At 40.0% G+C, this 12,694-nt stretch overlaps 1 protein-coding gene across 4 annotated transcripts in view; it reads right to left on the reverse strand.

The window, feature by feature from the left end:
* The window catches only part of LGR5 (leucine rich repeat containing G protein-coupled receptor 5), a 137,894-nt gene that overhangs the window by 79,823 nt on the left and 45,377 nt on the right, over positions 1-12,694 (reverse strand). For all 4 annotated transcript variants that reach the window (XR_006819738.1, XM_046013452.1, XM_046013450.1 and 1 more), the window contains exon 2: positions 1,194-1,265. Coding sequence is in view for 3 of the 4 variants with exons in the window: in XM_046013452.1 (XP_045869408.1) it covers positions 1,194-1,265 (72 nt within the window). In the remaining variant the exon portion in view is untranslated. The remainder of the gene's footprint in view (positions 1-1,193; positions 1,266-12,694) is intronic.

A 12,694-nucleotide genomic window follows, 5' to 3' on the forward strand; every position in this document is an offset into this window, starting at 1 on the left:
GAGCGTGGACAACCCAGAGTGAAAAGCTATGATTATAAAAACTTGCTGCAGAGTCTTGTCATCTGAGCTTCCCCAACATATTCCTGGAAAACAACCTGGGCATATAGTCAACTGATTTCAGTGGTTAGACAATAGCATTTGCTAAAAATATAAGGCTATCAAAAATATAGCTAAAACTCTAAGGGGAGAAATTTGAGAATGTCATTCTCTTGCGAAGGGAAAAGACTGATGCAGTGTAATTTGGGTATGCTGGAACATTCTTCCCACTTCCCGGGGTGGATCACGCAGTGCATCAACCATTTAAATTATTCCCCAGATTGGACCCCAACTTTCAGATTTATAAAGGAAGTATTTTCAAAAGAGGTCATTGCCTACACAATTCCTTTAATCAACAGTCAGAAGATGTACTTAAGGGATGGTGCCAAACTTTCTTCATGAGACTGCAATGGCACACGGCTCCCTTAGTCTCCATCACTCCAAAGGGTAGAGGATCAAATGAATTTTTAAATACAGATTTTTGGATTATACAGTTCTTTTTCATCTTCTGGAAAGTGATTACGAGACTTAATCAAGACTCCTCTGTGTATCATTAACTAATTTTAGCTTCCTCCTTTTTTATTTTTTTTTACAGGGAGTTTGGAGAGCCCAGTTTGAAGTCCTCTGTGGATTTCATGTTTTTCTGTTCAAGCCTTGAGGGAAGCTAAATTAAGAAGTAGGAAAATAGTAATTAGAAGTGATTAGGACAAGAAGTTTTGGTGCTACGGAATGTGGACTCCATTCTCCCCATCACAACCCAAACCAAGCGGCAGTTTTTGGTTTTGATTATAGCTTTACTTGCTATTTTAATAAACATGAACCGGTATTCAAACTTTTAATATCCTGCTGCTTAACTATTTCCAAAGAGACATCCAGGCCTCTTAAACTGCCTTTGTTTTAAAATTTTAATTTGTTTGGCTCAAGTCTCACCTTAGAAAGTTGTAGCCTCATGGTCAACTCCTTTATAAGTTGATTTCCAGAATCTTAGGCAATTTCTTTTTTTCTCCCCTCCCAACTAAGTGTTTCCTCATGTGCCAAAATTGTTGGTGCTGACAGCTTTTTGCCTTGTTTTATCTGGTTCCCACAGTGAGTGTGAGGGGCAAACCCAGGAATGTGCTCAGTGTTGACTGGATGCATCACTACTACGCAATACTTACAACTCCTCTAGGAAGCGGAGACTGTTCAGGGGATTCGGGGGCAGCTGACTGATGTTGTTCATACTGAGGTCTCTGGAGAGGAAAACAGACAGCACGTGAGAAGCGGCGTCCACCACCACCAGGGAATCCAGCTGTTCCCTCCACACATTTTCAAGCAATACGTTCTTTCGCTTGACCAATGAATTGCTGTTTTGCATCTTAAAGATATTCCTTACCGCTCCCACCCCAGCCCCAGCTCATCTAGGGCTCTCTGTCAAATGAGAGCCCCTAGGAGGAGCTCCTATGAATTCAGAATGATTTAGACCATTCATGGGCATGATGGCAGTACTTCACGTTTAAAATTATGGAAGTAGGACGGCAAAGGAAACAGACATAACTCAACCCTAGACGTAACCCAACTTCAGGTCTTGCTTTGAATTTTGTGACAAAGAGAAATGCCTTCCCCTTGCAACTCTCTGCAAGTCCCACTTCTGGGGGCTGTAAGCACCTTGTAAAAACAAATGTTTGGATTCAAAGAAACTTAAAAAAAAAAACAAAACAAAACAAGACAAAAAGCCCATTCCCTCCTTCTAACATGTTCCTTTTGCAGGTTCTCAGATTGCATTAAATAAGTGAAATGAACCATAAAACAAGGGTGTAATGTGATCCCGCTTCGGAGCACACTTCCTGCTGGGCCCGCACAGTAGTTCCTGGCACAGGAAACAAGCCACTTCGGGCAGAACTCAATCAATTTTTGTTTTAAGGGAAACTCCGTGTAATGCGATTTTATTCTGTTTTTACTTTTCTATTTCTTGACGGTCTCCCACATAACCCTACAGCATCACTGATAGATGCCATCTGTATCTCAGAGGACAAAAGACCGGTGGCGGGACAGACTGTTACCAAGACCAGCTCAAACTTTATGTGACAGTCGGCTGAAGGTTGACTTAAAACATGACTGCTTGCTCAAACCTGAAGGTTCAGATTCTATTCAAAATTCATTATAATCTCAGATCGGGGGTACATACTTAAAATTTATCTCAAGATAAGACGGTGAACTTTCTTTTTATTTATTATTTTTAGAACGGACCTAATTGGCATATGACATTGTAGTAATTTTAGGTGTACAACATAATGATGTGATAAATGTATATATTGCAAAATGATTACCACGATAAGGTTAGCTAACATTCATTGCATTTAAATTTTTTTTCTTGTGAAGAGAACTCTTTAAGATTACTCTCCTAGCAACTTTTGAATAAACAATACAGAATTATTAACTATATTCGCCCTGCTGTACATTACTTCCCCAGGACTTATTTATTGTATAACTGGAAGTTTGTATCTTTTGACTACCTTCATCTATTTCACCCATGAGCTTTTTAAAAAAATCCAGGTTATTCCTGTTATTTAAGTGGTCACACCCATAGCATCTAACCGGCTGTTGTCAGTATAGATTGCTTGGTTTCTTTATCAAATATTAACTTTTAATCACTGATGGTTAAGAATGCAGGGATTGATCATTTACTCTTTAAAAAGTGACTAAAAAGGCACTAGCATGAACAGGAAGATAAAATATCCAGTTAAATATTTCAGAGTATGGTTTAAAAAAATCATACATTTTAATATCTGCCACTCAACACTTATATAGCTGAGTAACATGCTATATTCTTAAGCAAAACTAAATGATGTCAAAAATATACACTAAAAGTTTTGGTTTTCCATATATTGAATATCTGGATGGTTTTCTCCCACTGTCTAGGTAACAGTGCAAATAACTGATCAGCAATTTAAATTTGTGGTGCAGTTATTTCTCTGAAGTAGCCAAGTTGTTTAGTTCACTGAACAGACGTGTAAAAAATTAATCAATGAAGTTTCTGGATTCCTCACAGGGACTATATAATCCCTGCGAAGACTTGATATTTCTTAGGTACTCACTTATTTCTCATTGATATCTTATTTATTTCCTAAAAGAATCAAGACGGTTTGCATTCCGAGCATGTTTATTAGCAACCAAGATCCAACCAGTTTCAACATGAAGACAGCTGGTATGGAGAGCACTAAGTTTCCTCTCCTGTTATATTTTTCTGGGTGATGTGCAAAACAGTTTGGGACACATATCACTCTTGCCTATACGCTGAAAGCTCTAAACAGAATGAGGAAATTTACATTTAAGGAGATTTATAAACATTCCACATGACTTTAATACTCACTATCCTATCTGTTTCCTGGAAGTGAAGCTTATATAAGCCTACACTCTCAGGGTCCCCCCGAAACACTTTGGATGGTGGAACAGTGGAGAGAGCAAGACACTGTCGGGTATAGAGTCTTGGGTTTGAATCCTGACCTCACTCATTAGCTGCATGATCTCAGGAGAAATCATCTCCATGTGGCAGGCTTCCCTGTAGTTAAACCAGGGTGTCTCTACCTTAATAGTTTATGCTATTAAACCCTTGCTAGCTGTTTCCAATCAAAAGAGAGCGACTTATTTCTTAAAAAGGGGAATCTTCCTTCCCCAAAAGGAATTAATAACTTCTCTGTGTTACCTGATATTGGGGTTCCTCTTAGAAAATAAGCAAATCCTGTTAACCCATTCCTTTACCACCTGTTTTCTAGTAAGTTTGTTTTCTTTTTTAAAGACTTTACTTATTTATTTAAGAGAGAGAGAGAGAGAGAGAGAGAAAGTGGGAGGGAGAGGGAGAGAATCTGAGGCAGACTCCATGCTGAGTGCAGAGCCCGATGTGGGGCTCAATCCCAAGACCGGGAGAGCATGACCTGAGCTGAAACCAAGAGTTGGATGCTTAACCAACAGAGCTACCCAGGCGCCGCTTATGTTTTCTTTTAAAGAGCTTCTAAGCAATGCATACAAGCCTATAGCAGAAAATAACTTTTCATATCAACCATCTAAGGTAAAATGAAATAGGCCTCTAAAATATAAATTCAAAGCAGATAAGGTAAAAAGAAATTTGTCTGCATTTACTTTTTTCATTCTGTGTTCACCTTTGCATTGATGTTCAAATGGAATAGTGGTCCTCTAGTTTCCCAAAGTAAACTATCCATGGTGAAAGACTGATTTTTTAAAATTTTGAATTTGCTGTGGGTTTATAATTTTAAAAAGTAAAATAAAATAAACTACTAGAAAAGGGAAATAAAAACACTAGAATGCATAAAACAGGAGCTCAATATTTTGTTATGTGATTCAGTAGCGATTTTTCAATTACTATAAAAGTTTCTCAACTTTACTCTCAAATTCTTTTTTTTTTTAGGTTTTATTTATTTATCTGACAGAGAGAGACACAGCAAGAGAGGGAACACAAGCAGGGGAAGTGGGAGAGGGAGAAGCAGGCTTCTCGCCGAGCCGGGAGCCCAATGTGGGGCTCGATCCCAGGACACTGGGATCAGGACCCGAGCCGAAGGCAGACGCTTAAAGAATGAGTCACCAAGGTGACCCTTTTACTCTCAAATTCTTATCTGTTGTGGATCATAAAAAACAACCATGTCCTGGGAAGGACACTTTCCTGGACCGCTCTTTGATTAGCAATACTCTTCTTGTCTTTATGTCAATTTTGAGTTAAAAATGATAGAATAAGAACATAAAAACTCTGTACAAAAATATTCTCTTTCTTACTTAAATTATTTGTGAACTTTTCTTTTCAGTATTTGGTCCTTCTGACCCCTGGAATGCATATAACTTTAGCACCAAATCAGGAGATTGTAAGATAATTTCCAAATCTGTACATTATTGATTTTTTAAATATGACTTTAAAAGATGGCCTCATTTTGCACCACATTTTTGTCTATGATTCAGTTTCCTAACATTTGTGAAAAAATGTAATGGATTTCTTTAGTTTTTTCATCTTTTGCCAAAACGTTGGAATTAATTTTGAAGAAGTGGTCACTATGGACAAAGATTTCATAAGACATGAAAGATTCATTGTGACAAGATGGTCAAATATGTTTAACCATTCTTCCCTGTCTCTGACCCTACTCTTGCCCATGCTGTGTTAATGGCTGTGTCTGGAAATCTAAAATAGGGGTTGGAGAGCTCAGTAGGAGCAGTCAACTCTATATTGGAATAGGACCTTTATGGAATACTGATGTCTGGGTCCCATCCCCAGTGTGCCTGAGTTAATTGGTCCAGTATGGACACTGGGATGTTTAAAACCTGCCCCAGTGATTGGAATGTTCAAGCAAGGCTTAGAACCATGGCACAAGAGGAACCCTAAATTCCCAGATGAGAGCTTTGAGCTCTACAACTCACTCAGAGTTTAGGAGGCCTGTTTCCTAGAAATAGAGTTCTGTCCAAGCAGACAGTCTCTCTCTCTTGCAAATGTCTTTGTTGTTTGCAACTCTATTGTTTTTCTTCATTTGACAAATGTGAGTTGAGCATTAATTGTGGGCAGGTCTAGGGACACAATGGAGAATCGATCCAAGTCAGCTTCAATTTTTCCCTTTCCTCCTGTCCCTATGTCCATAAAGATACCCAGTATTAATTCTATAGAACTTTCTTCTGGATCTGGCCTCCCTTCCTTCTTCTTGGCTTCTACCTTTGGTCAAGTCCCTGTTATGTGGATAACCCTTCTGCTCTTCGTGCTTACTGTGTCTCCTCGTACTGTGTCTAGGTCACCTTCTGTACCATGGCCAGACGGGCCACCCTGAAAAGCCCGCCTATCTGATCGTCACTCCACTCAGACCCACTGTTAGCCAATAAGAAAGGCAAACCCTCAGGTGCATCCACAGGAAAAGGGACCTCCTTTGGAATTGGGCATGATGAATTACAGGAAAGATCTTTCCACTGAAGCAGCAGAACAAGGTGACTAGTTTGCAATCAGAGCTTGACTTGGAGTTCAGCCCCTACGGAGGAGTCCCTGTGCAGGGCAAACCTCCCAGCTCTAGCCATATGGACCTCCTCCATCTGAGAACTTTGGCTGGCTCCAGGCCTCTTAGAGGAACAAATACCAAAACTATTTAGGCTCCTAATGATCTGGCCTACTGTGTGTTTCCACCTTGATTTTATGTCACTTTCCTCTATGCAATGTGTGGTCCACTTATATACTTGAAATTCTTGCTGTTCCCCTTTGCATCTGTTTTTACACATGTGATTCTCTTTCCCTAGAATGCATTAGCCTCTCTATTTCCAAATTCCTACTCCTGTGCTCCCCCACCCTCCCCTCACCCCCATTTAAGATCTTGCTTTACAGACCCTTGTGTTCCTGACACAGTCTTTTGTCTTTCCAGCTTAGTCTTCTATTTCAATCTCTGGTCCTTTGATACTTCCAGTATGAGAGCTTTGTCTTAGCCTAAGAACCTAGCTTACATCATGCATTGGTCACCTGGATCACTATCTCACCAACCCCAACCTCCTGGTCCCTTGTCTTTTGTTTCATTCTCCTGGAAAAATCCCAGCTCTGGAAAAACACCATAATTCATTTTCTCTGTTCCTATTCCAGGGTACTGAGTGCTACTAGAAAAGAGAAACTCACAAATGTGCAGACTGGGGACTATAAATTCATGGTCTTTGTGGGTTCTCAACACTGCTGCACAATTCTGTTATTTCTGATTGCTCAATGTACTCCCTCAGGAACTGTGGCCAATCTTGACCACTTGCTTCAAAACTCTTAATCAACGACTCCCATCATGGTACACCTTCCTTCTCACTTCATGAAAACAACTGAGATTCTTTAGACCACCACACATGAAATAAACCAAATTCTGGTTCTTTTTTGACCCCTGCTTACTCTACCCATACTTTTCTACTTGCATAGCCTTGCTGATGGGTCCCCCCTCTAGGATGAGATAGCTTGTTAGTCATGAATAATTCCCCCCCCTTTTTTAAAAAAGATTTTATTTATTTATTTGACAGAGAGAGACACAGTGAGAGAGGGAACACAGCAAGGAGAGTGGGAGAGGGAGAAGCAGGCTTCCTGCTGAGCAGGGAGCCTGATGTGGGGCTCTATCCCAGGACCCTGGGATCATGACCTGAACTGAAGGCAGATGCTTAAAGCCTAGAGCCACTCAGGTGCCCCTGAATAATTCCTTCTATTTCCTCTATTTTTTTTTTAAACTATTCTTCCCCTTCAATGTATAAACAGAGTCAAGTCTTTTCCTCTGCTAAAACAGACAGGAAGCAGGATCTTTCAATCCCATGTCTTCCTTTACTTGCTGCTCAGTCTTTCTCAGTCCCTTTGGGGTTGTTTTTGGTCTACAGTTGTAGTCCCCACTTCCCATTCCTTTTCCAAGCCACAATACAGAGACTTCCATCCCTACACTCCAATGAAATTGCTCTTGCCAAAGAAACAGGGACTTCCATATTGTCAAGTTTAATCAACACAGGACTTACTGGGCCTCTCTCCTGCATTAGATTTACTCTTCCTGGAAACTCTGTACTCCATTGGTTTCCAAGTCATCATTCTCTCAGGATTCTTTCCATACTTTCCGAACTTTCTACTTTATAGGTTCCTTTGTGGGATGTTATTCTATTTATCCCTTAAATGTCAGTGTTCTCTGGAGTTCTGCCCTTGGCCTAGTGCTCTTCAATCTCTGCCCTTTCTTCTTGGAGACTGTTACTTACTTTCCTGGGTTTAAGTATCTCTTAGATACCCATAACTCCCCCATCCTAGCCTTAATCCCTCTCTCCTAAATCTTAATCCCTCTCTCCTAAATCTCAGAACCATACTTTTAATTCCTGTCTCCTAAATTTCAGGCCCATATATCTAATTTCCTAGTCTTAATCCCTCTCCCCTAAATTTCAGAACCATATATCTAATTTCCTTCTGCATACGTCCAGTTAGCAATCTTGCAGGAATGCGCCATGCGTGACCATGCACCATGTTCAAAATGGAAATAATTACTTCCTATTCCATATTTGTTTCTTTTTCTGTAGTGCCAGTTTCTAGCTAGTGCCATTGCCATCTTCCTTCCAGGAAAGCCCAAATCTTAGATACCATTCAAGTCTTCTTTTTTTCATCTTCTCTACCTATCTCTTTTTCTCTCTCTTTACTCTTCCCTGCTGCAGATGCTCACCATCTCTGCCTCCGTCATCTGAAATTGCCTTCCCACTCCACGGTTGCCTGCTATCAGTCTTATTCTTTTAGGCCTACCCTCTAATGGTTAGAGAGATCCATTAAAAAATGCAGAATTAGACAAAACACCACCCTACCTAAAACCTCGTCTTCTTTTTTTAAGACTTTATTGTTTATTTATTTATTTGACAGAGAGAGAGAGAGAGAGAGTGCGCAAGTAGGGGGAGCAGCAGGTGGAGGGGTGAGCAAGGAGCCTGATGTGGGACTTGATCCCAGGGAAGACCCAAGCCGAAGGCAGACACCTAATGACCGAGCCACCCACGCACCCCTAAAACCTTTCAATGAGTATCATTTTCCAAATGAAATCCACACTTGTGACTATGGCATGCAAGCCCCATTGTGCAACACACAGAAGCTTTACTACTCTGCCATATTGATTTTCATTCATTGTTCAAGACTCAGGTAGGGTGTCATCTCCTCCAGGAGGCCTTCACCCAGCTGTAAGGTTAGGGTAAGTGATTTGTTCTCTGTCTTCCCATATCACCCCACACATTTAATGGCATCATACTGAAGTGATATGTTTATGTGTCTATCTTCTACAGTAGGCTCTGACTCCTCATGGTCATTTTGTTGTTGTTGTTGTTTGTTTGTTTTATAGTATATTTCTAGTGTCTAGTGGAGTCTTGCCATATAGAAGATACTCAGTGAATGCTGACTTGAACTCTCTTCTACTGCAGCCTTCCTATAAGCAAGCAGATGACCTTACCCAATCCATTTTTTTTTTTTTAAATCATGTTTCTCATCAAATGGCTACATTGCTTCTAAGAGTGATGCATAAAACTCTTCTACTATGAAACACTATTGGGAACAAAACCACTTTGTGTATACCACCTCTCACAGCGATTTTTACTCAGAATTAGTGTTATGGTTTCTCTCTTCAGTCAGCCTCATTTGCATTCTGTCTTAGAGATTCTTCAAAGATTTTTGTCCATTGAAAGTTCCCCATCTACCCCCATACTCAAGCATCTCTACTTGAGCTGCTGCTAGTGCTTCTTCTTTCCCTCTCTTCCCCTCCTCCTCCTTTTTCTTTCTCCCCTTCTTTCCTTCTTTGTTCCTTCTACTTTTCCTTTTCTCCTCTTTCTCTTGCTGAAACCCCCCTCCTATCATTTTTATGGATTTGTTGCGGGAGGAATGCTTGCATTAGGTACTTACTCCACCATCTTAAAATCCAGGTATGGTTAATATTTGAGACCCGGTACAGGAATCAGTGAACAAAGAGACCATTCCTTATAGTGTGACTATTAAGCAAATTAAGAAAACACCCCCCCCCAAAATGGTTCTTTAATCTCGGTCACAGTTGAAGACAAATATTTTCTTCTTTAGCAGCATAGTGCAATTCCCGTTTCTTCTAAGTACAATCATTTAAAATTTGTCTTGGGAGATCCAGTAGCATTTAGCTTTCTGCCAGATACCTCTGTTAACAATGGATCCAGGCTGGAGCCATTCCAGCACTTTTTAATTGATCACTTTTCAAATATACTTCTAGAGATAAGCCGTCCTGTGAACTTCAAAAGGAAAGGTGCAGGCAGGAGTAGCATTTTATGATAGTATGAATAATGTTATTTCCACATACTTTTCTCATGTTATTAACTCCAAAACAATGTATCTTTGAAGAACATTTTTTATTGAAGTGTTATATGGGAAAATGAACAAATCTTAAGTGTCCAGCCCAGTGAATTTCCAGTGTGCACATACCTTCACAAATCAGCACAAATCCAGACATGGAACATAACCATTGCCTCAGAAGCTCCCTTACGTTCCCTTCCACCCACCTCTCCCCAGAGGGAACCAGTCTGCTGACTTCCAACACCTTATATTAGTTTTGCTTGGTTTCGATCTTTCCATAAATGGAATAGTACAGTGCATAGTTCTTTTTTTTTAAACACATTTTATTTTTTAGAGCAGTTTTAGGTTCACAGCAAAATTAAGAGGAAGCCATAGAGATTGCCCATATACCTCTTGCCCACCTACGTGCCCAGCCTCCCCCATTATCCACATTCCCCACCAGAGTGGTATATTTATTGTAACTGATGAACCTAACAACGCTTCATGATCACCCAAACTTGGTAGTTTACATGAGATACACATGCTGTTGCACAGTCAATGGGTTTGGACAAATGTGTCCACCATTATAGCATCAGACAGAGCATTGTCACTACCTACAAATCCTCTGTTTTCCATTTGTTCATCCTTCCACTCCCCACCCCAAATCCTGGCAATCCTGAATCTTCTATTGTCTCCACAGTGTTGCCTTTTACAGAATGTTATATAGTTGAAATCATACATGATATAGCATTTTCAGACTGGCTTCTTTCACTTAGTAATACGGAGCAGAGTTTTTTTGTGTTTTCCAAGCTTCTTTTGATCACTGTGTTTATAGTTATCCATGTGTTGCATGTAGCAATAGTTTATTCCTTCTCAATCCAATATACTATCTCATTTTATTATTATACCACAACTCAGCTGTTGATGGACATTTGGGTCAGTTTGTGTCTATGATGAGTAGTGTCGCTATAAACATTCTACTTTTTAAAGGATTTTATTTATTTATTTGTCAGAGAGACAGAGAGCACAAGCAGGGGGAGTGGCAGGCAGAGGCAGAAGGAGACTTCCCGGTGAGCAGGGAGCTGGATGCTGGACTCGATCATAGGACCCCCCGTTCATGACCTAAGCCAAAGGCAGATGCTTAACTGACTGAGCCACCCAGGCATCCCTGTTATAAACATTCTTAAATATGTCTTTTGTTGAGCATATATGAAGTATGTGCATATCTGTTGGGTGTATATGTGAGTAAAAACTCACGTATATACATATATGTACATATATCTTGTTGGGTATGTATGAGAAATGGTTGCAGTTTCTGTTGGGTATATATCTAGGAGTGGAATTGCTAGGTCTTGGGGGTATGCATATATTCAGCTTTAACAGATCCTGCCAAGCAGTTTTGTAAAGTGGTTATGTTGAGTCATACTTCCACCAGCAATGGATGAGCATTCCAGTTGTTTCATACCTCTTTTTCTCCATTTATTATCATCAAAATTGGCATTACTTCTCTTTAAAATTTTAGTCATTTTTGCTAAATGTACAATGGCATTTCATTGTGGTTTTAATTTGCATTTCCCTCATGTCTGGGATAACTGAATACCTTTTCGTGTGACTTTCAGCCATCAGGATACTCTTGTGCAAAGCGTCGGAAGAATGTTTTATTTGATTTGATTACCTTCAAGTTAAAAATAAAACTTACAGGTTGTAAGTGAAATGATTCATTTATAAGTAAAGAAAGACTAACAATTTTTTCATGTCTTTTCTAATACTATTATTTTCCCTGAGGTTTCAACGGTATTCTTTGAAATAGCTGGCAGTGTACTAATTAGGAGGCGGTATTCTAGAACTATCCTGACTTAGTCTGAGTCCTGGCTTTGCCATTTCTAAGCTGAACAAACTCGAGCAAGTTATTTAATATCTTTGTGCTTCAGTTACCTAATCTGTGAAACAGCAATAATGATACTATCTGCTTTATAGAATTCTTATGAGAAATAATTGAGCTAACAGACAGAAGGTACTTGAGTAGTATCTGGGATGTTATAAGCACTGCATAGTTTGCTATGATTATTATTGTAACACAGAACCTCTTAGTGTTTTTACACATGAAAACTTTAACCTATAGAGATGTAATAGGAGTGGAGAAATGTTTGCTTATTGATATTGGGTTACCTTGAAAAATCTTTTTAAAATTACAGTATAATTTTAAAAATCTTTAGAGACAGCTGGCTTATGTACTTATGTATGGGTCCCTTTGCTTTATTAAATTTTTAATGGAAACTTTGAAAAGACAGAGCCTCAAAGCAAATTCATTTGAAAATTTTACATTGTCACCCTGATCCAACAGACATAGTTAATGTGACTGGGTAGTCATGAACCTTATTTATATTCTGTGAAAAACAAGAGAAGAGACAGATGCAGAGGCCACTTTTAGGCACACAGGCTTGAGCGATGGAATGTAGAAGGGACCCACAGCAGCCCCGTGACTGAATAACACAGGCCCATCAGGGCACCCTCCTCAAAATATCCAGAGGCCCTCAGTGACCAATGGGCCGCTTACAACCAGGCACAGTTACCAGAAAAGGGAGAATTCTATACCTCACCATACCGCCTCACCTTCCCTCTTTAAAAACAGCCTCCTCCCATGGTCTCCGGGCAGACAGCCTCTCTCCTCTACTGTCCTGCCGTCTCTCCCTTGCCGTATACTCAATACACTTCTATCTCCCTTGTCCTGCCTCGGGTGAATCCTTTCACCCAATAGTCAGTGGCCTGCATTTGGGGCCCCCACCTGATCTGATAAGACACCCCATTTAGACACCACAATAGATGTAGTTGTCCGTGAGTGGACCACTTATCCAAAAACTCGTGTCCTCGGAACACACCCCAAATGGATAAGCA

Source organism: Meles meles, chromosome 7 (assembly GCF_922984935.1).
Source record: "Meles meles chromosome 7, mMelMel3.1 paternal haplotype, whole genome shotgun sequence".
Lineage (NCBI taxonomy): Eukaryota > Metazoa > Chordata > Mammalia > Carnivora > Mustelidae > Meles > Meles meles.